General features: G+C 43.9%; 1 protein-coding gene across 9 annotated transcripts in view; it reads right to left on the bottom strand.

Annotated features, from left to right (window-relative positions):
• Positions 1–24,347, bottom strand: part of MEF2D (myocyte enhancer factor 2D) — a 383,277-nt gene that overhangs the window by 122,712 nt on the left and 236,218 nt on the right. For 7 of the 9 annotated variants that reach the window (XM_069218042.1, XM_069218035.1, XM_069218039.1 and 4 more), the window contains one exon: positions 20,036–20,259. In XM_069218042.1, coding sequence (XP_069074143.1) covers positions 20,036–20,089 — 54 coding nt within the window. In that variant the 5' untranslated portion in view covers positions 20,090–20,259. Of the gene's footprint in view, positions 1–2,163; positions 2,789–17,337; positions 17,423–20,035; positions 20,260–24,347 lie in introns of those variants that run through there. The other 2 variants (XM_069218040.1, XM_069218041.1) reach the window with 2 other exon arrangements.

The raw sequence follows: 24,347 nt of genomic DNA, 5'->3' as shown, positions 1-24,347 counted from the left end.
GGTGTTTGTTCTGATTTAACAGGAGCAGTCAAAGCTCCTGCCAAGTCAGAGCAAACAGCTATGTTCTGGGAATGCGCATCCCAAGACATAGCAGGAGCTGACCCTGGTGGGTGGCGGTCCCCAGGCCATTAATGGCTCCATCGCTTCTATTTAATCCCAAAGCAGGTGGTGGTCCCCATGGCCAGGGGTCCATGATGGACCCCTCTACCTTATTTCATTTCATCCCTGAGGTGGTGTTGGTCCCCAGGTTGCAGGGGGCCACGCAGGCCACCCCATGGATTATTTTATGTAATTTGCCCCAGGAAGGTGGCAGGCCCCAGGGCACAGGCAGGCCTGCCGGCATATGTATTTTAAGTGCCCTGGTTAGGTGGCGGTCCCTGGACTGTGGGGGGGAGTGGGGAGGGCGTGCGGCCTCCCTGCACATATTTACTGATATATACTCCAGGGTGGCGGTGGTCCCTTGGGCTACAATAAGCCCTAGGAGGGGAGCCCGTGAGCCCCCTCCTTTTTTTTTTCATCCCCCAATGCCCCATGACCTGGCCCACACGTGGGAAAAAGAAAGTAAGTGCACAGGAGACTGTGCTTTTCTTTTTGAAAATCTCTGAAAAAATCAGCAGAAACAGCTGTGGATTTTTCCAAAATGTTTATTTCAAAAAAATGCTTTTAAGTTCTGGTGGGGTCTCTAGGGGTCCCCTGTACCAAGTCTAGGGTGACCCTACCCTGGCCCTTTTTCTTTTTTTTTCTTTCGATTGAAGCAGCATCCCAAGATGGATGCCAACACTTCCTTGTTAAAGTATTGGCAGCCAATCAGATATCAGCATGGACAGAGATGGTTCCGCATCCCTAGATATCTACATTTTTTAAACTCTAATATCTGATAAAGTGAAATTCTGTTCAGCTGTGGTAAAAATATTCGACAATTTGAGAACTAATCAAATACAGATCTGCCTACGGTATTATTTTACTAACACAATGTTATCAAAGAAGATTAAATGTAAACCTTACATAACCATGAAATTTTGTGAAAAAAAAAAAGAAATTCGAAATGTATAAGTAGTTAAAGACAAACAATTTCCTTAATATTCATTTTATCTGCCGACAGCAGTGTTAATTATATATATGTAGGCTAAAAGGACACGTTAATGTAGATATTCATTAACTGCCCATTTATGTGACTTTTTAATAGGTAAGGATTTTATGGCAGGGCAGAGTCCAAGATGGTGAAATGGCATATGTGACTGAGGATGAGTAAATTTAGAAGCGCTTGGGATGGGGTGTGGGGAGTGAGAGAAAAAAACTGTAGACTGTGGAAGGGAGAAAGTTCCAAGAACAGAAAGGTGTTAGGTTCGGAGAGTTTCACAATGGTGGTCTCTATAGGAAGAGGGGAAGAGGGCAGTGTAGGGTGTGGGGCAAAGAAAGAATGGGTAATGTATGTCAAGATATGAAATAAGAATAGTATTGTATGGGTGAGAAGTACTCAAAGTAAACTAATGCATGTCTTGGAGACCGCACAGTGAAAGGGCTGAGTAGGAAAGGGTTTTGTGAAAAGTTGGAGCAGAATTTTGCAAATGAGTCGGAAGGAGGCAGAAGAAGGAAAGACGATTTTACAAATATTGAGTACATCTTCAGCAGTATTGATGGGGCCTTAAGTAAAGGCAACAGGGGCTCGGCGAGAGGCAGTAGTGCAACTGAAAACGCGAGAAGAGCTATCTACACTACTGGAGTGCTACACAACAATACAGACCTGTTATTAATGTGGGATACCCCTTTCTTTTTAATCATACCAAGTAATCACTTAGCCTCAATTCACCAGTACTGTTGGCATGGATCAGCCATGCAAATGGATCCTGGAAGAGACCAAGAGTCACACAAAAATGTTGCCTGGCATTGATGGACTATGTATACATCGAACAAACATGAGTCCCCTAGCCCCTCGACTCAGAGGTCACAGACATAACCAAGTGGCCTGTTTGGGATACTTTGGTGCATCTAGACTGTGTGCGACTTAGAGATGCAACCACCTTCTTCACTGAGAGGGACACCTATGGTCCACAGCTTTTGAGTTTGGGCTGGAAACACAAGGCTATCAGCAGTCGACTCAATTTTTATTCCACTGCAATTTTAAGGTTTACATTAAAGTGCTATTTCTTTTCAAATAATTACCCTGGCAGGATAGTCATTATTAGGGAATAACTGGCCTGGTGTGCGGCTGTCCCTGATCGTTCAAGCTCCCCAGTACAAGCAAGGACTCATTGGAAATCTAATGTGCCATCTTGTAGCAGGTACAGAGCTTCGTGGTCGGTAGAGAACATGTGCAGTCCCTCCAGTGATACCGCTGAGCGGTCCCAGCACTGTGGGGGTACTCTCAGGTAAGGACCCTTCTTCCTACGGCTCAGTCGCTGACACCCAGCTCTATAGGGGGGGTCCCATAGAGTCTACGTTGAAGCAAATCCTCGGTCTGAACCTACAACTGAAGACGCCCCGAGAAGCAGACTGGAGGCGGAGTAGTCTGTAAATGAGGAGGAAGAAGAGGCCGGATTAGAGCATTTTAAACGAGGTGGGTCCATCTAGAACAAAGTAGCAGAAGAAGCCCCGGGAAATCACGAACATCTTCCTTCTCACAAAAGCGGGGCTGTTATCCCGGCACCCGCATTTCCAACACCACCGATTAGGCGCCACGTGACACGGTGCTTTCCTCCGCAAAGTTCCCTTGAATAATTACCATGCTGAACAACTGTGCGAAATTATTCCCCCCGTCTCCCCTGGGTGGGCGTCCTAATTTTCGATGTGTTCAGCGGGATATAGTGCGCCGGTCGGTATCCTGCCACGGTCCCTCTGAGAATATACTCCCAGACTCTCAGCGGCACCCCAAGACTCCCCCCCCCCCCCCCCCCCCAACCCCCAGCACCGCGTGCTCCTGCCTTGGCGTAGGGCTCGCATGCGTGATATCTCTGGGCGGCTAACCTGCCCGTCGCCGTTTGCAGGAAGATTTATCTCCTCGCATCACTCATCCCACACAACGGGAGACTTGGCAAATTCCTTCGGAAAGTGAGGCACAGCTGTCAGAGTGCCCAGCAGCTGCCAGCGCAGCACTCGCTGCTTCCAAAGATGGCTATGGCCTGGGCCCGTGGCTCGCGCTCTCGGGGCTCGCGCTGAGGGCAGCCGCCTCGTGCACGCGGCACCCAGCGCCCGGGGGCTGAAGGCCCGGTGCAGCCGAGTCTCGGAGGCGTGCCGCTGCCTCTACTTTATTTAACGCGTCACATTCATGTTGTGCTCGTCTTTAAAAGCAAAGAGCGTCCTTTAGAACGCAAGGCAGGCGATGCACACGAGCCGCGCACACCTTCCCTCAACTAGGAACTAGTAAGCTTTCCTCAACGTACTTTCCAAGTTAGCGGTGCAAACAACACACAGAAAAACAAAGCTCGAATGGCGCTCAAAAACGGATTCGCCCTTCATTGTTCCAAAGGCAAATCAGGAGGCGGACCCTATACTTCGAGAAGCCGCTACGCGTCTCCACAGCCCGATTCTCAGTCGTTGGCGCGCCTATAGTTCCCATTGGGTGCGCGAGATGTTTGTTTATAGGTGCAAGTCCACCTTCCGGAAGCTTAAAACGTGCATTTACACTTGGGGAAAAGGGAATGATCGCGTGCAACTCTCACTAGTAATCTAACGCGAAGAAATTTGAGAGAATGTATGGAATAGCTGCGACAAACAAGACTAACACCAACAACACTGGACTAACCTTGCGTTTCGGCGCAGCCGGCTGCCCAACGTAAAGCGCTTCAACGCCTCGCTAGTAATCGCAAGTGCTTTATAAAATGCAGTTACGATACAATACTCTGGGTGGGGTGGGGGTTAGCTGGGCATGGTCATATTTGTGAGCATTCACAAAACATACCCACGGCCCATTATCACCCTGGAAACGCGGGGTGTTATGACTCTCCAGGGGCGCAGCACTCCCATATCCAGGGTTTCAGGGGAACTGCCCTTGTGGGATGCAGCAGAAGGGGGCTCTCAATGTGGAAAAATAATTGCAGCAAGGAGGACAAATGAAAAATAAAGTTTTTAACTTAAATTACAGGGGTACGTTTTTTATCATCATCTGTAAACGAATACTATCCACAATTACGAAGCAAACAAGCTTTTGCAGGCGTTTCAATAGTATTTTCCGGAAACATACCATCAATACTCTTGGTAACCGGTTACTCGTGCAGCTTCCAAGGTCTATTAAAAAAAACATTTGTGATTTCAAATAAACATTCAATTTGCTGCAGAAGTACGTGGAACCCATGAAAGTGAAAATGTGTCTGTGTCTCAGATCTTTACATATCAATCGAAAAAATGGTGAAAGAGACTAAGTGGCTAATCTAGTTTCACGTTTCTGCTGACACTGCATGCACCAACGTGGTGCGGCATGGCGAGGCTTGGCATGTGCCCCCAGTTATCCATATTCGTGCTATGCCACAAAATCACCAAACATGCTTGTCTCACCTTGACTTTCCATCACTACACTTGATGGTTGGCCAAACCAGTGATGGGGGCGTCCCACAATCACTGCATCTTCTGCGGCCTATGGGTGAGCATCTGACACGTCCCTTCACTCTTGATAAAGACATATCACCCTCTACAGACTTCATATCACAATAAACAACAGATGCTTCCATCCTACAGCATTACTCACTGGTCCTCATTTTATACAACTCAGAAGGATGAACGTCTAATTTGATTATGCTGATAACTGCATGTTTATTTTCACAGATTTCTGCAAATAAAATATTAGTCCAAGCACCCAACTTACCCAAACACTTGACTATGTAGAGGTTAGGAGCTCATTAAATGTGTGAACTATAGAAATAACATTTCATTCATACCATATCATGGCAGGGGTGGGCTGGGGTTTCAGGTCCTTCTGTGACTACAGACGCTAAGCTCTGGTAGGACTTTTAAGGCTTGACACAAGGGACAACACTTAACAGCAGTCCATGTGCTGTAGAGTCTCAGCTCTCAAACGACAGGTGTTGGATGCCTCTCAGATCTGCTAGGCTCATTTTCATTTTAGAATGGCCCTTTTCGTTAAGAGTACCTAGATATATTTTTAATTACCCTGAAATAAACCAAAGTTTTTATTTTGTTGGCACCACACGTCCTACAGTCACTCAAAATACCGCTCTGCTTCAACAAAACACTACCAGAATAAATATACAAAGAGATGGCTCGTGTTTTTTTCTCGGACGAGGGGCGCTTTAGAGCTATCCGCAGACGTCCACAGTAGGCACAATAGTCTGACACGCACACACAAATACCCTCCAACAGCATAACGAAGGTAGTAAACTTTGCTGCTCCAGACGACCATAGATTCGTTTTTCGTTTTGATAAGTGCAAGTATAGGAAGAAGGCCTAATACTAGCCCAGTGGATAAAAAACATAATGGACTGTATAACAAAAATGGGTAAGCCTCTGTCACCCACCAGCCCGGCATGTACTATATATAGTCCGTGGCAGCCTCTGAGACAGACACATTAGTGACCAGGCTGCCTTGGGAGAAATTTTTGGAGGAAAAAGACAGAAGAAAGAAAGCTTTCAGAAGGCATTTCTTATGAGGCACTGAGACCAATCGTTCACTTTCAGCCTTTAAGCCACAGCTAGAAATGAGAAAGACAATATAGGGAGAAGGACGAGAAAAATATAGAAACAGTGACAAGGGGAGAAAGAAGGGATGAAAAAGAACCTGCTGGAGTAGGATTAAGAGACAGGAAGTGTAGGGCGGTGGAGGAAAGGCATGTGGTGGAAGCCTTGGTATCTGGCCAGGGGAAGGCTTTAATGAAATACCTGGGACCCCGTCCCCCTCAAATTTATTTTGTATTTCTAGAAAATGAACACTGTTTGGTATACTTCATAAGAAGCGGGTCTGCAGGTGTCTGAGCTGCCCTAGAGATGAGCAACGTTGGAGGACACAGTACTGCTTGGGTTTCAGCATACTTTTGCTCGGGGCTTGACTGGGAGTTAAGGCTATACCTCTCTTGTGGCTGAGTGAGTTGTGTTACAGCACAGCTCAATTCTTACTGTGGAGGGTGGGATTTAGCTAGTAGAGGGAAGTGGTGGCAGCCTAACAACCCGTCCCCACCAGGAAACAGCAGCAGCCGCCATCTTGTTTTCCTTCTCACAAGAGAACTTTGACCCTTAAAAAATACTCCAGTTATCATGACGATAAGGAGAAGCAGACAGTTTCATGCACTCCTCAGGTAAAGACAGTGTAGTAGAAAGAGCAAACTGGCAGAAAAGTAGTGGTCTGTCTTGTAACGCTTAGGTAAGCCGGGACCAAAGGCAGATAGTGAACAGAAGGCCTACCTGCTTTCCTCAATCTGGCCTGCAGCAATACCCTAGCTCAGGGGTGTCCAACACAGGTGGACAGCTGCCCAAGCCAGGTCCAGAGGTCAACACTGTAGGCCAACATTTCCGCAAGAGATAAAAAGTACATACAATGCACCGAATGAGAATGAAAACCAGTAGGTGGCTGCTCTAAAATGGTGATGTGGCTCCTGCCCCCAGACCTATGAAGCCCCCCACCGCCCTCGTGGTACCGACTCTCCAGCTCCGGCCTTCTTGGTTCGCCATTTACCCTATGCCCATTTGTGAAAGAAATGTCACCACTAGTGTTACAAAGTGTCTCTTGGTCAGCAGGTGGCAACCCAATGCTATATTTTACCATACATGAACTCAAGTCACATCTAAACACAATGTTGTCTGCAAGCAGTAATGCTGCAAGGTAATGAGGTTACACACAACAGACGACTCTCCTCTCCGGCATGCTTTATGCATAAAGGATTTTTCAGTATGAGCACACAGCCAGGCCCGCGGCTGCGCCACGATGGAGCGGCTTCTGGCCTCCTTTGCATTGTTGGAGCGGCCTTGAAGCCTCTCCAGTGGGTGGGAGGCGGGGCCATCGCTCTGTGACAGCTTCTTTTGCTCCAGCCACCCAATCCAGGCGAAACGTCCAATCTTTGTTAACGTGAGAAACGAGTGTCCTTTCTTGGACAGATTTTCTCCCCCTAACGCGGTTGCCAAGTGGAATGGCTAACCTGTCTTCAATTGCAGATAAGGGCGGCTGATTTGTGGCAGGCCTGCGCTTATCGCGCGCTGTACTACAGCAGAGGGCATTTCAAGTGGACCCGAGTGAAATATAGGGGGCGACGGGGACAAGGCCACAATATCAGGAAGGGCATGGACCGCGGAACCGGATCAGGGTTCTTCAATAACACGTTTTTACACGGTAACTGTCTGACGCCCTGGAGAGTGAAACCAGATCAGTGTTCCTTAATAACACGTTTTTACGCAGTGACCGTCTCAGGCCCTAGCGCAAGCGGACTAGGTCAGAGGTCCTTAATATCACGTTGTCACACAGTGACTGCCTGAGGGCCCGGACAGCGATCACGATGCCCTCATGACACATTTCATATCCTGCACTTTCCACTGTCCTAATTTTAAGATGAGTAAAAGCGTCGGTTTCCTAACAAGTTAACTATCCAAATTGAAACCAGAAATGGACTTCACCAAGTACCTAAAAAGCTGCACGAATGATTAAGGGTTTGAAATGTTTCAATGTTCCTCGGAGTCCTCGGGCTACATATTTTCCCTTGTCATATATGTACCTTCAATCTCTACCTAGAAACAATTTGCTGCAACAACACGTCCACTCTGACACCATTCTTATAAAAATGGAGTCTGGAAAGTCATGCACGTAATTTACGTTTTACACACCCCTATCGCTGGCTTATGGCCGTGTTATAGAAAAACCTAAATAAATACAAGACCATGAACCATTCACAATACTAGTGTCCTATAAGTCGACGTACGTTGTAGTAAAAGGAAAAGAGACCCACAGTCAAAAATACCTCAGCCACAGCCCACACCACAAACTTAGGGGCTCATTACGAGCTTGTTGGTCCCAATACCCGACTGCCAAACTCATGCGGAGGAGTGGCGCCCACACCCTCTTACAAGGTTTCCGCCGGCCTACCTGGCTGACTGGCAGAAACCTTGAAATAGAGCGTTCCAACAGTGCTATGAGATGGCACTTCACTCCCTCAAAGGGGCAGAGTGCAATCTCGTAGCACAGAGGGGGCCATCCAGCACCCTTCAAATGTTCACTGTCTGCAAAGTGCGCATTCCGATAATACTGGGCATGGGGGCACCTGCATTGACCATACCATGGGCATGGGCAGTGCAGACCCCCCTCCCAGTGGCCCCAAGCACTTGTTCTCCGCCAGCCTGTTCATGGTGGTGAAACTGACATGAAAAGGCCAGTGGAAAACAAGTTTGTAATCAGCAGGGTGGAGCTGAGTTCAGCACCGGCCTGGCTGATTGCAACTGGGACCGCAATCACAATCACCCCATCAGAATCTAGGATGCCGGGGGGAGGGGATGGGGGGAGAGGGGGGGGGGGACCACCACAGCTGTAGTGGTCTGACTGCCTCGCGAGGCAGGAGGTCTTGTGACCGCCAGCCTCGTAATGAGGCCCTTCGTTTTTTGGACCTGGACCCTAGATAGGGTCTCTTTCATGCCACAACCAGGTTATGTTTTGTGGCTGCTGTTTATGTTTGTATAGTTTTGTAGGCTTGTCTTGAGCTTTCCTTCATCAGGAGCCAGCCCTCGTGGTTGGAATGTTGTTAAGAGTTTGAGAGGAACCCAAGGTCCTATCTCAGTTTGATCTTAAGCAGAGAATTTGTAATGCACTGTTCCTCTCCAAGGGTCGCAATAAGGACACTTAAAGCTGCACCAGTTTGTGTGTCTTTAATCAACCAACTATCCTTTTTGTGCTTTTTAAAAAGGTTTTAGGTTATGAGAACATGAAAATGTAAGCATTTTTTTTCTAGCTTTGAAATATCTTCCATACCTTTGATTCTCTCCACCAGAAGATGCAGCAAAATACATTTTATTAAGTTGTTCTGCTTCAGTAAGGCAAGTGCAAATGTCCAATAGTAGTCGCCATCGCCCCCATACTCCGCAAGATCATCAACCTTTCCTTCAACACCGCTACCTTCCCGGACAGCTGGAAGCACGCAGAAATCCAACCTCTCCTCAAGAAACCTAAGGCTGACCTCAACGATCTCAAAAACTTCCGACCAATCTCCCTCCTCCCTTTCCCAGCGAAAGTCATCGAGAAGATCGTCAACACACAGCTCGCCCACTACCTTGAAGACAACTCCATCCTAGACCCCTCCCAATCCGGGTTCAGACGAAACCACAGCACAGAGACTGCACTCCTCGCCGCCACAGATGACATCAGACTACAAATGGACAACGGTGAAACCTCAGCCCTGATCCTCTTAGACCTATCAGCCGCCTTCGATACAGTCTGCCACCGCACCCTACTAACCCGTCTACACGAAGTCGGCATCCAAGACAAAGCCCTCAACTGGATCTCCTCCTTTCTCTTCGGCAGAACCCAGAGGGTCCGACTCTCACCTTTCCACTCCAAAGCCACCAACCTCTTCTGCGGCGTCCCCCAAGGCTCCTCACTAAGCCCAACGCTATTCAACATCTACATGGCCCCCCCTCGCACAACTGGCCCGCCAGCACAACCTCAGCATCCTCTCCTACGCCGACGACACCCAGCTCGTCCTCTCCCTGACCAAAGATCCTCACACCGCCAAAGCCAACCTTCACGAGGGACTGAAATCCATTGCCGAATGGATGAGCAACAGCCGCCTAAAACTTAACTCCGACAAGACGGAAGTCCTCATCCTCGGGCGCACCCCCTCGGCCTGGAACGACTCGTGGTGGCCCACTGCCCTGGGCCCTCCACCCACCCCAGCCAACCACGCACAAAATCTCGGCTTCATCCTCGACTCCGCCCTCACCATGTCCAAACAGGTCAACGCCGTCTCATCCTCCTGTTTTAACACCCTCCGTATGCTCCACAGGATCTTCAAGTGGATTCCAACAGGAACCAGAAAGACGGTAACCCAAGCCCTTGTCAGTAGCAGACTCGACTACGGCAACGCACTCTACACAGGCATCCCAACAAAAGACATCAAACGACTCCAACGCATGCAGAACGCATCCGCCCGCCTGATCCTCAACATACCCCGCCGATGTCACATCTCCCCTCACCTGAGGGACCTCCACTGGCTCCCCGTGGACAAGAGGATCACCTTTAAACTCCTCACCCACGCACACAAGGCTCTACACGACACTGGACCCACCTACCTCACACCAGACTCAACTTCTACGTTCCCTCACATCAACTACGCTCTGCCAACCTTGCCCTCGCCATCGTCCCCCGAATCCAGCGCAAGACCTCTGGCGGCAGATCCTTCTCCTACCTCGCCGCCAAGACCTGGAACGCACTCCCAACCTCACTACCCCCCCCCCCCCAGCGCCTCGAAACCCTAACGGGTACATAGCGCACTTTATAAATTATTGATTGATTGATTGATTTATGTTCTATTTTGCTGCAACATACACCTTGCCTCCACTCTTGCGGTGGAGAAAAGACAAGTTTGACATCAATGGCCAAGACAAGCACAATGAGCAGTTCTCAAGCTTTGACATGTTCTGCCACCGTGTGACAACAAGACTTGCATTCTACTGTCTTGCCTTTCCATTAAAAATTACTGAGTGTACTCCCAATGTCATGGTTTATTTCTGAACTCTGTATTGATGCCTTCTGGGTACAAAAACAAAAAGGTTGAGCCCAACTTTAAAAGTTGTGACTTCCAAAGTCATGTCAATGGCTTCAGGTAATTCCGCTGTATCTCAGCCTCCAAATTAGTGTTAATTTCGGACGATGTTTAATTTGCGTCAGAACATGTTCCTCAAACCCTTCAGGCTCTTCAGACAGACACTTTCAGCTGAAAAGGCTGCCGTCTGCAGCGACCCACCATCATACCTGTGGAGTCCTTGGAGGCGATCTAGGTGAACAAGATGAGCTACCACTCCCGCATCTGTTCAGCTCGTGACGTTTGGAGGTAGACCGAGATGTCAGCAAATTGAATGATGGACACAATACTTAAAAAAAAAAACATACTTAGAGGATCTCTGCACTGCAGCCACAACTGTAGGATTATAACAGCTCCTCAAAATATTATCTGAACTAGTAGCTAAGTCATCGACTGGACCCTGATGCTGCAGAAATTCAATATTCCACACTTGCCCAACGTGAATGTGGACCTATGTAAATTACTAGCTCAGTACTCTGAGCTTTAGAGGTTCGCACTAAACCAAAACAGACTATCACAAAATGCTGCAATAACAACTGTCCACTACTATTTTAGTGAAATGGATGTGAACCTGGTTTTCTATGCTGCTGAAACCTTTCACAAAGGAGGCAGAACACACTTTTACTAAAGAGCTGCTTTTGGAGTGTTGGAGAGAAATACCACCCCGAGGAGGGTGCTAGCGAAAGCAGAACAATGGCCGCCATCCACAGACGAGAAAATTATACAGCCATGCTCTGATGTGTGGAAAACTCAAGGCAGCAGTTGCATTGCAACAAACAATGCTACATTTGTTGTTTATGGTGCTATAAGGAACACGCCTTGTACAGAAGGCAGCATTAGTGCCAAAACAGATCAGCTGTAGGTGCTTTGAGAAAGTCTACATCCATTCCGGGGAAGGACTTACTTTCAAAGCTGGCACTCTCATCTCAAGGTTTCACAGATGCCATTCCACTAAGCATGCTTACATTTTCCCATTTCTATCTGAATATTTTTGGACACCTACTCGAACTGTAATTTTGAGTTTGGAAAAAAACAGGTTACTTTGGAAGGGGTCAAGGATGATGAATGTAAATAGATTTCAGCTTTGAATATGTGTTCAACATCTGCTTCTACATTACACAAGCAGAACAACCTGCTTTGGTAAACAGATGCTATGTGCGTCTGAAGAGCTGTGATAATTTCCCAGGCACAATATGTACGCATACAGACTACAAGTAATTGCAGTCTTCCTACAAGTTAGTGACTCTCTGAGGCACGGAGCATCTTTTTGCTGGGGAAGGATTCCATAATGCAAGGGATCTCAGCCATTACCACCCTATCAGCCCAAGGCTGCTCCTATCCAATGCTACCTTTGTACTTTCTAACAAAGTGTCATTGCCTTCCTGTGTAAGATAACTTCCCTAACACCCAAATAGCACTTCTGTTTCTGAAAGATGACCACCTGCTTCTATCACGAAACCCATGCTCCTTCCAGGCAAAAGCCACTCCCTCTCTTGCCCAAGGCTAGCTGCCCTGATCGCGACTCATTCTGAAAAGCACATATATGTCACTAACAAGGTGCCTAACTCATCCCGAACCCCGTTTCTGTGCACAAAAGAGATATTTATATTTAGTTAACTAAGGACAGGCCTAGATATCTACAAAAATATGCACTATTATTTCAATACTGTAGCTTGTCTGAGCAGTGGGAGGTTTCTGGTACTCTAGGGTAAGTCTTCTAATCCCAAGTCTTACAGGTCCACTATGTAGCAGAGTGATTTGCTATCTCACCCTTGCCTCCAGGAGCCTTCTTGTCAAACCTTTCATTTTGCAATTATGCATATGACTAGCGTCACTGCCTCGCTTTCTCTCGGCGATGAAGCCATACTTGAAGCCTCTGGAGGTACTCTGTTAAACACAGGGCACAAGTCCTAAAAAAAGAAGTTGGAGGGGAGGTTTGGGGGGACTAACCAAGATAGGCAGTATACAAGTGACATCATGGCACGTGACATCATAGCATGTGACACTGCATGTGGCATCACAGGAAATGGCATCACAACCCATGACCTCACAGGAAGTGATATCACTAGACTTGACATCAAATTTTAAATCCACACATATGATTAGCACTTCTATCATGAGTACATTTCCGTGCATTACAATATTTAACAAATTCGATTTTGCGTCAGAGTCGTCCAAAAAAGTGACGCAGCCCCTATGCAAAATCTGAGCCTCAACTTATACAATTATTTTTTTAAACTCTGTTACAAGGAAATTTGCCACAAGGAAAAACATGGCGGTAAATCTGTTCTGCTTAACTGGTTACACAGTCTGCATTTTAAAATATCTTATGGGGTTATGGCACCAGTTGAACAGATCTTTGTGTGCCCAGTAAATCTCAGGAAGTACTATTAATGGTAAGATAACTCTGGAGGTTAATGCACTTGCTGGAGAGATCTGTGTTTTGTTTAGTCCCATTTTTCAATCAAATCAGCACAGCACGTTAATATGTCTCTTGCAAAGCACATCATATGACCACAGAAGACAGATATTTATTTTATGTACATGGGGTAAGTGGGTTACTGCTTTTAACCCAGATTCTTTTGTTACTTGCAGTTCATAAACTGTCATTCTTCTAATATAGCACAGTGAGCTATGAAGGACATGTGACTCCTACACATTGTAACCATCTATGTTTTATGTAACTCATCATGTACATTGATTTACGTACAAATGATTTGTTTTCAATACATAATTTGTATGTGCGATGTAAAGCACTATGACACCCTAGTCTGAAGTGAGTAGTGCTATAAAAGAAATAAAACAAAATAGTGGTATTTAAATTGTTGGTTGTGTAAATACTGGGCCAGACCAACACATCTGACATTCTTAAAGTGCATGCATATGTCTTATAGATAGGGGCTTAAAGTCAAACTGCCTCTCTTAAGTACCTGTGAGGTAACAAGCTGTGAGCCTTTGTTTCCCTTCCATTGCATATGCAGCTAGGTGTAAGATTCCAGATAGCTTTCAGCCAGGATACTCAAAAGAAGGCCTTAAGGCCCTTAACTTCAGCATTTGTTTTGGGCTCAGCTGGAACTTAAAATAACAAAGTCCCTCTCCCTGCACATTGGTGCTCGGAATGAAAGCAGAAAAGGTGCAGGCACTGCAGAATGTGTCCCATTGCCTGACAATTACACCGGGACGAGTTTAGCATATTTCTGTGGGGCCCAACTTCTTGGCGGGAGAGACAGCGTCCACCCTGTGAAAAGAGTTGGTAAACGTTGTTTACCCATGTGTACTTTAGAATTGTGCCCTGGTTAAAGCCTTACTGGCGTGTCTGAGGCACCTGCTTACTTTAACCTTAATTGAGCTCAAGCCCATTCATTGTTTTTATGTGTCTCATGTCCTTACTAATTAGCTCTATCCCAATGCCTTCTGTGGTTCCGCTCTTTTCCTTAGGTAGCCAACTCCCTACAGTTGAGGAATTTTAGTATTCAGTTGCCTTGTTATTGGTTGGGTGTGTTGCTGTCTGTGTGATATTACACAGACGCCATGACTTTGGAGGAGATTTTCCCAAACATGTGAGCAATGATAAAAGTCCTTGATAAGATTTTACACGACTTTGAGAGAAAAAAAAAAGCGAATCTCTAGAAACAAATTGAAATTTGTTCTTAAAAGTATGTAAATATCTTTTCAAAAAGTTATTTTTCCTAAAATATTTCTAAGGTTGCATTCAGGGTCAAAATACCAAATCCATTTTTTTTATTTATTAAACTGTCTACCCCGCCCTTCAAGTTCTAAAATAAATTTTCAGTACAATATTTTTAATTCAGATGATTCCATGTGAATGTCATTATTCTCAACCTTAGAGAAGTGATACAATCAGAACCTTATTTTTTTTATATAATTTTTTATTTAAATTTCAATTGTGATGCACAGAAGTATAACTGCATTGCTTAAGAGTTACAATAATTATAACAGCAGATCTGGTACACCAATGTATGTTTATAACGAGCAAACCCGATTTTTATAATAACAAGTGAAGTGGGTGCACAGGACAACTACACTCGACATGGGACACAGGCGAGGATATTGTGAAGGTCCTAATGGGAGGCTAGCCGAAGGGTGTAGAACCATTTGAGAAATGCTCCGCTATTGCCGGGAGCAATTTCTTTTTATCTTGGATTTTTTTCTCATTTCATTAGCTGTATCAAATATGATATGCCCTTTGACATTTTTCCATTACCACTTAAAAAAACTGCAGATTCAGCTGCCAGCTTTGATCTGTTTCACAGTCTGCCATTCGTGAGGAGTTGGGCGGGAGCTCTGTATCCATCTCTCCTGCCACTTTCAAAGCCTGGAAGTCAGCAGGGAGGAAGTGGAGCGATACAAATGCGCACCTGGATGTGCAAAACTGTCTCCGCGTGCTTTGCATGGGTTGGCTCAAAACCTCTGCCAGGGCCTTTTTATCTGCCAGGTGAAAATGTTTTTTGTCTTTAGTATACGTAAATGATTCAATTCGTCCTCTCTGTAGTTTGTCAAGGATGAAGAGAGGTTTCAAACTGTTCCAGGTCAGGGAATGAAGTCATCCTGTCTGGTACATTCTTTTTATTCGGAGAATTGTACATTTTGCTTCCAAAATACAGGTGAACCGAGCACTGGGGAAGTTACTCATACCAGACCTGCAGTGTTATCTTAAGGATTTTTGGGGCCGAGGGCAATACAAGTTTTATCACCCCCTGTTCAGGGGAAAATTGAATTTATTACCATTGATAACAACTTTCAGCTAATTCAAACCTTCATTATATCAAAAACTATTGAACTGCAAATAAACTTTAAGAAAATAAGCACACAAAACAGCAGACAGCTCAGGCCACCCAGCATTCAATAGCCAAAAATTAATCCAAAGAAATGTAAATAAGCATTTATCAAGCAATGTCTTTCTTGCTTAGATATAGTCATATGCTGTATTCGAACAATAACATTTTATTTTGTAATCCAGCATCTAACAAGGCTATTTCTCTGATTGCAGGAAAGACACACTCAGGGTGACTTGGTGGGTCTTTGGTGTATTGGTGCACAGTATTGAAGTGAGAAAAGTGTAAAAGAAACTGCAATTCTAGGATTATTTGCTGAAAAATAAAAATAAGAAACATATCCCCCTTTACAATAAACATTCCTTGCAGCAGTGAAGTTTTATCATTCCATCAGCTATGATAATTTTCACTATTCCATAAACTAAAATCTGTTAATTTTCTCCTGAACTCTCCTCTCCTGCCATGTCTCTTCTATACTCTTATTTTTTTAGGGGGGTCCCATGAACGTTGGGCAGGATGTGGGGCGATATGCCGCAGGGGAATGAATGGGCAGTACGGGTATTGCTCAGCAGACCTTATCAGTGGCAAATGACTATATATTTTTATTCTAGAGACTCTCTCTGAAAGCTCAGCCTCTTTGCTATTATGATACTTGACTTGGAGAGTTATATCTTAACTATAAATCATTTTTCACCAGTCGTGGCAGTAAAAGGCTAATTTGTGGAAGGTATTTCTTGACAGGCAAACCAGATACTAAAGCCTTGTTATAAGATTGGAATGTATATGCACTTTGCAGTTCCTCCACTAAGTAAATATGGCGGTTCTGTGAAATAATCCATCCGCTGTTGAAATGTGCATTTAGTGTGTAATTAGCTAATAGTAAAATGGATAAATAAAAAATGAACGACAAGGGAATGTGGAGAGGCAGAAGGTCGCAAAGGAGCAGACAGCGCAATGTCTGCTCATTTGCGTCTGCTGGTTGCTCCAAAAAAAAAAAAAATCATAAACTCATCAGAAAGGCCAGGTCGGTTTCCATAATGGAGGCTTCTTTGAGGAAGGATATCTCACTGGGATTGTGTAAGGAACAGACTATGATAAGATTTAGGAAGAAGTTGAAGGCACCCTTTTGGCTGGGCTCGGAGCCAGAAGCGAAAGGGAAGGTTTTAGAAATGCCTCTCGGATTTTATTTGTATCTGCTGGTGGGTAACGTTGGAAGAGTATGTGCTTCGACACCGCTCAAGCTTCTCACACTAAAGATGTATAACATAAAATCAGTGTCGTACGGTTGCTTGGAAGGAGTCATTCAGGCACAGAAGCCAAAAGGTGCCAGTAAAAGAAACTGAAGAATCAAGAAATGTTAAGAATTGCCCTATGACGAAGGGTTCCCCCATGAATTCACGCATGCAGAGATGTGCCGGGCTGACTACATGTACGTTTCACTCACCTAAATAAACAGAATGATACATAAATTGAATATTGAGTAAGATTCTGTGATTATGATGTGAAGACTGACTACAAAACAGTGAATGTAATTGTAATCAATGGGATGTAGCGATAACACGCAAACCCAGCTGTGAACACAGGTCAATAAAAGCACAAGGTTTTCATCAGCTGTTTTCTGGAAATAATCACATCTGGATTGCATGCATAATTTGGATCAGAATTGGATATAATAAACATCAAAAATAGAATGGGAAAACCTAAAAGACTCATTTATTCACAAACCCCCTGTGGTAGGGCCAATGTTTGTGGCTGTATCAATTAGCTTATGCAGATGGCTACAGACTGAAATTTCAAATACCAAAAGGCTAGAATCTCACCTAAATTTGAAGAGTGGGCAGTAGTCACACATCATTAATTTATTTATGTTTCTCAGCTTTTACATCATGAGGTCTTGTTTATGTATCTTTAGTGTGTGGTTTTCCCAAGAAATCCTGCTTCATATTTAGATTAGGTTTCTCCAAATGTTAAATTAACAATGTAAAGATGGGCTTTAAAATGCAAGTAATATAGGTTATTTATCGATTTTATGATGTTATAAATCTGCTTACATTAGGAAATAAAAAAACACTGACTGTTAAGAAATAATCTTTGCTAAAAGAACATGGCATCTGCCTGGCCCATTTATTTAGTTTTCAGTGACAACAAGATGGAAAGGAAGATCTGGAACAAAGACAATACTGCTGTGCTTACAGACACGGCGTTCCAGTTCCTTGTCTTGGGTCCTTCATAGTTCTAAAGTAATGCTAAAAAAACAGTACTGTAGCAGTCATCTCATTTTTGAAGTCTGGATTTTCTCTGCGTGATAATCGTGATTGGCGCTACTGTGGATTTTGTTTTCTATCAATTTGTACAAGACTTAAATTCAAACAGCAATTCTTAACCTACGATCTGCGGACCCCCGACAGTCTTCAACTGTATTCAAAATGAAATATTAATGGAAGAGTAATAAAGCATACACAAAGAAAAATGTAAAATTAAAAATTTTAGAATGCTCTGTGAACGAGAAGCAATATAAAACTGTAGACTAACAAGCTTGGTCCCCTTTCTACATTTGTAGGCACAACACACGTAGAGTAAACAGATTCCAGTGTGGATAGTTAGTGGCCTCAGTAGTATGCAAAGACAAACAGAGCGGACATTAGGAGTAAAAAAGAGAAAGCAATATGCTAGAGTTCAGGATACCACTTCATCTATTATAAATAAAAACACATTCTGAAAAGCTACAACATTACAATTAAAATAAAATATTTATTTACATATTTTGTTTGTAACAAATAAAATATTTCATAATATGTGTATCTATTTTATCTACATTTGTTTCTGTATTTCTTTGTATTGTTTTAAGGTTCACAACTTTAAATTGCTTAGGCTGGGTGTCCCTGGTTCTGGCTAACTTCTAGTAGTGATTCAGCCTGGGGAGAGGTCTCTGTTACTGGGTGTCTTCAGTAGTGATTCAGCCTGGGGAGAGGTCTCTGTTACTGGGTGTCTTCCAGTAGTGATTCAGCCTGGGGAGAGGTCTCTGATACTGGGTGTCTTCCAGTAGTGATTCAGCCTGGGGAGAGGTCTCTGATACTGGGTGTCTTCCAGTAGTGATTCAGCCTGGGGAGAGGTCTCTGTTACTGGGTGTCTTCCAGTAGTGATTCAGCCTGGGGAGAGGTCTCTGATACTGGGTGTCTTCCAGTAGTGATTCAGCCTGGGGAGAGGTCTCTGATACTGGGTGTCTTCCAGTAGTGATTCAGCCTGGGGAGAGGTCTCTGTTACTGGGTGTCTTCCAGTAGTGATTCAGCCTGGGGAGAGGTCTCTGTTACTGGGTGTCTCCAGTAGTGATTCAGCCTGGGGAGAGGTCTCTGTTACTGGGTGTCTTCCAGTAGTGATTCAGCCTGGGGAGAGGTCTCTGTTACTGGGTGTCTTCCAGTAGTGATTCAGCCTGGGGAGAGGTCTCTGTTACTGGGTGTCTCCAGTAGTGATTCAGCCTGGGGAGAGGTCTCTGTTACTGGGTGTCTTCCAGTAGTGATTCAGCCTGGGGAGAGGTCTCTGTTACTGGGTGTCTACCAGTAGTGATTCAGCCTGGGGAGAGGTCTCTGTTACTGGGTGTCTCCAGTAGTGATTCAGCCTGGGGAGAGGTCTCTGTTACTGGGTGTCTTCCAGTAGTGATTCAGCCTAGGGAGTGGTCCTCAGAAGTCACAAGGTTAAGAAAACTGCATTAATCCAAAACATTATCAGCAGATCAAAGTCAGACAATACATTACATCTTCAATGATGGAGGGAAATCTGGTACGGGAGCATAATAAGCTCTTGACAAATGCCACAAAAGAGGTAGGAAGTTGCTGTCTAGATAAGACAGAAATACATTAGAGAGGAGGAAGAGGGGTAATGGTAGTAGTGAGTGGGGCTTGACACCGGTAGAAGCAGAAAATGGCAACCTGATGATGCCACTTGTAGAAATGTGGAGATGTCCTGAAGTATATTTGACAGTACCGTGACAAGTTAACTGAGAAATTAGGTGAATTGTTTGAAAATACTGGTGGATGACAGAGAGGTGTTTCACAGGACAAGCTGACAAGGGTTTAGAGGGAAAGACTGATGCAACGGAGACGAGGTTAGCAGAGTTGACTAGGGCATCAGCGGAGATAAAAGCAGCAATACAAATTACTCTAAACAACTGTCATTACGGAATCGGATCAAGAGAGCACGTGAAAAGATGAAATGCTTCCATGAGGAGAGGTCTGAAAGTACAGCCTGATTGCACTTTCATCCAAAACACACTGTGCACACACACTAGCTACATTACTGCAAAAACTGAACCTTTCAAAACTACTTCAACCTCAAAGCTGCTGATTCAATTTCTATTGGACGTATTTCCCAAAACATTAGGTTCTGAAAGACTACATCACTATGGAAATGGCAGGATGATGCAGCATTGAGCCCGAATCCTGCCTGATAACACAGCATTACGGTGTGTAACATCAACTTCAATTGAATAACAAATCAGCCACGCAGGCTCGGTTTCCTGACCTGTCGGTTCCGCTCATCTGTGATCCGCTGTATCTGGATCTTTTTTCTCCCCATCTTCACTGGAAATCCTCACCGCCAGGCGACAATTTAGTGGACACGTTTTTTCAAGCCTTTTTTCAAAGTGCGGTCATAAATATTTTTTTTGGAATGCCGGATTCTTCTTTCTCAATTCATTGTATTCTCTGGTCTCTTGCTATGTCCAGCTGCTCCTGATGTGGTAAATGCTGAGGAAATAAGAAACAGAAGTGTTGAAAATAAAAAAGCTTTTTCTTCAACAGATGTTGCTACTTTCACATTTAGGGCCTGATTACAACCTTGGCGGATGGGATACTCGTAACAAAAATGACGGATATCCCTTTACAAGTTCCACAGGATATAAAGGAACTCGAAATATGGCGGACGGGATATCCGTCACGTTTGTGACGAGTATCCCATCCGCCAAGTTCATAATCAGACCCTTAAACTCTAAAAGGAAAACCAACTGGTGAGCAAACTGACTCTTACAAGGGCAAAAGATCAGCCCTTTGTGAGTACCACTAACATTTTAAGAAAGGCCTGTGCTCGACAGCACAGGACATCCAACTTGCTGAACTGATCTAAAAAGTTTATTCCCCATCAAAATAAAAGTCCCTGAAAAACTTGAAAAGTATCTTCAAATCGTGGATAGATGACTGGTGCATCTAATTGCAGACAGCTCTGCAATCGTAATGTGAATGTCTTTCAATCGAAGGATGAACAAGCATCCTGCACAAAGGCATAACTTGAGTAGTCACAGAAACACCCACAATCTCACCGTGGAAAAACTGTCTAAAGGTGTGGATGGCGGCAGTTCCACAATTTTATGGTGTTTACGGGTCACTCTACATCCTTACTTTTAATATCCCGTCTCCCTTTCTACCACTAATGAATGGCGCAGATGAGGAGAATCATGATTGATCCACAATAAGCTGTACCTGGTTGAGGTTCACGCTCAAGATGATTTTTTTCATACGCCCACCAATAACAAATGTGTAGGCGATACCAACTCATTAGGACGCCCCTCAAATTAAAATACCTGGTCTCCTGCACTCGCCCTCCACCACAGCTCCTACATCAGGGTTCTTGCTGTCTATCTCCAGTGATAACTATATAACTATGAAAATCAGCTAATTAGTTGCATCGTTTTAACACGATTACTTAAGGGTATCTATTTCTTTAATTCAGTAACAAACAGTACCAATTAACTGTAAAAGGATATCCACTGAAAGAATAATCAACAGCATATTTTAAAGTGCTATTTTATGCAAATACATATTTTACCTTTGTACTACAAGGGAGACACAACCACCCGCACATAATACAACAAAATACAAAGGGTTTTCTCTCTGACATGTACAGCTATGTGTGTATTCAGAAAATGCTTAAAAGGCTCCCTAGAACCGCAATAAAAAATGTGGCAATAGTTCATGGTGCTATTACTTAAAGTTTAAAATAATGCTAACCTTAAAAATATGAAAGCATATCCTTTTCAGCACAATATCAATAATTGAATAAAAATGGCAATAGTGACGATTTCACAGTGGAAATACTACCAACAAACAGTGTACTCTACTGTTGCTTTGACAGTACAAATTATATGAAAGCATGAAAGAACTCCGGTACTAACAGAGCAGTCACTTGAACCTCTGGAGTACCATCTCATTGGTTCCAAACTTTGCATTGGTTTGGCTTTCATTAAGAAAAAAAAACTGTTGTTCTCCCCAAAAGCCATGAAGTAGCTTTAGGCGCATGAGCATCAAAGACCAGGACAGTCGTGTGCATGTGTGTATATATATATATATTTAACATTTTCTGTAGCACAAGGCCCTTTAAAGTGATGGGGCCCGGCCTCCTCTAGTGAAGGTCCTGTGAGAGTAAGTAGGCAGCACCTCCGCCCTGGCTGCGAGTGATATGTTCTACACCTGAACGATCCCCAGGCTCTGAAGCGATGCCAATGCTCCCATTCCACAAGTGCCAATGATGCGCAAAACTTTAAAAGCTTCAATGGCGCCCTTTGAAATGGTCAGTATTGATTTGGACAGACACTGTAAGGAACACTTAGACAAACATCCTGAAACTAGTACTTGTACAATAGCAGGGAATACGGAGAAATAGTGGACCTACAGCACTTATTTTCTAAATGAATGGTCCGATGTCTCAGAGGCCTCGTCAATAACAATGTATCCTCTTTTTGGTTCCGCATGAGGCACCGCTGAGCATGAGTAGGCATGTGCGGATGAGTCACCTGAAGAGTACTTTCTGATGTATCATGCACCCCCTCCAAAAATACTGCCATATGAACATAGCGGCGTAGAGTAGACGATATCAGCTGTAATTTGCTCCACAGAGGAGTAGGTGTTAGAAACTGATCTTACTCCAGAGAGATTATAGAGGTCATTGAAACTTTTTTGCGTGTTCCCTGTGAGCCAATCATCATGGAGGTGGAGGAACTCTGCAAAAACTTAAAAACTGACACTGTAAGGACGCCACCATCCAGCTCAGGACAAACAAAATCTATTTTATCATACCTCCACTCTCCCCCTTACGACTATTCTCACAACACATATGTAGAAATGAGGCCAATATGCATTTACATGTTTTTCTTTCCATAAGTGGCCAAGTCCTTCTTTTCTGAGGAGAGATGACCCAAAGGGCTAACATCTTTCCCCCAGTCATATTTATGAAACATCCACTAATAAACAGGCAAGCAGACAGAAGCATGGGGGCAGGTGAAGTTTCACGAAGTATACTGCAAACACTCCTTTATATCACTGATGCTATGACTTTCAAAATGAAAGGTAGATGGTAGAGCGAAGGCTATCAACTAAGCGAGGAGAAAGGCGCTCAGCACCCTTCTGAGTATCACAATATAGTAAAACCTAAACCTTTGCTGAATTTCATTTTCCGCATACATGCATTTGGGCTATTTACTAGAAAACAAAACGAGACAACTGGGAGAGGAAGGGGGCAGACATTGCCAAATTCCAGAGACCTGTAGGCTTTCTGCCCCTCCACCTAATCATATGTCAGTTGATAGCCACTCGCAGTGCCCCAGAAGAATTGCTACTGGTGTAATGATATTTATCGGTTGAACTACATACGAGAATTCATAACAGTATAACATCACATTGTTTTTAAGTACAAGAAAAATACTGTCTTGTAAATGATATTAGCGATGGTTACCCTGTCTATACCCTTGCAAGGAGATTAAGTAATAAGCCCAGAATCACGATATTTGAAAAGGTGAAGATTAAGTAATATGCCCTGGATCACAATATTTGAAAGGGTGAAGTTTAAGTAATATGCCCAAGATTAGATAGTGGAAGTTTTCTCGGAGTAGTATGGCGCCTACTGCCTAAATTCTATGTTCACTAACCTGAGTGGTGCTTTGCCAGGGTGAATACCTCCAAAAACACCCTGTAATCCAGCAAGACAAGTTGCTGAAAACATATACACATTTACTAGTAAGCACTCATACAGCTGGTAAAATTATCACAAACTACCTTGTAACCACGTAACAACAGCCAACACATGTTTCATCAGGGAAAGTCTCCCTTTCAACTTCATCAGGGCTACAATAACATACAACACACAATATTAATTATTTATTGCTCTTCACTTATGTAACCAATTGCAGTGACCATGCGGTGTTATGCGGGTGACAATCACATGCTTTTCAAAAACACAATTTAAATCTGTACAGTTTTAAATTTATCTTATATTTTGCTGACTTGGCTGTTGTTACATGGAACAGATAATTCAATGGACACTTAATTGTTAGCTTGTGTTACGTGGAATACAGAATTCACTGGACACTGAATTACTGATGTGACGTGGATGGATATTCATTGATTAGTATCTATTTATACTACAAGGCTCAAGAAGACTGTCATTTGGACATGAAGTGCACTATATGAAACTACATAATAAATTTGTTCAATGAATTGATTGGGTAACTGGACTTACAACTGTGTAATTAGTGACTCAATTCCAACGATATATATTGTTAGAGGTATTTTAATAGAGATAATACATGCATAAGGTAGTCAGTGAAAATTTTACCAGCTGTATGAGTGCTTACTAGTAAATGTGTTTAAGTAATATGCCCTAGATCACGATATTTGAAAGGGTGAAGATTAAGTAATATGCCCTAGATCACGATATTTGAAAGGGTGAAGATTAAGTAATATGCCCTGGATCACGATATTTGAAAGGGTGAAGATTAAGTAATATGCCCTGGATCACGATATTTGAAAGGGTGAAGATTAAGTAATATGCCCTGGATCACGATATT

Source organism: Pleurodeles waltl, chromosome 12 (genome assembly GCF_031143425.1).
Source record: "Pleurodeles waltl isolate 20211129_DDA chromosome 12, aPleWal1.hap1.20221129, whole genome shotgun sequence".
In the NCBI taxonomy this organism is placed as follows: Eukaryota; Metazoa; Chordata; class Amphibia; order Caudata; family Salamandridae; genus Pleurodeles; species Pleurodeles waltl.
The sequence above is the reverse complement of the archived record's forward strand: the minus strand, read 5'-3'. Positions and strand labels throughout refer to the sequence as shown.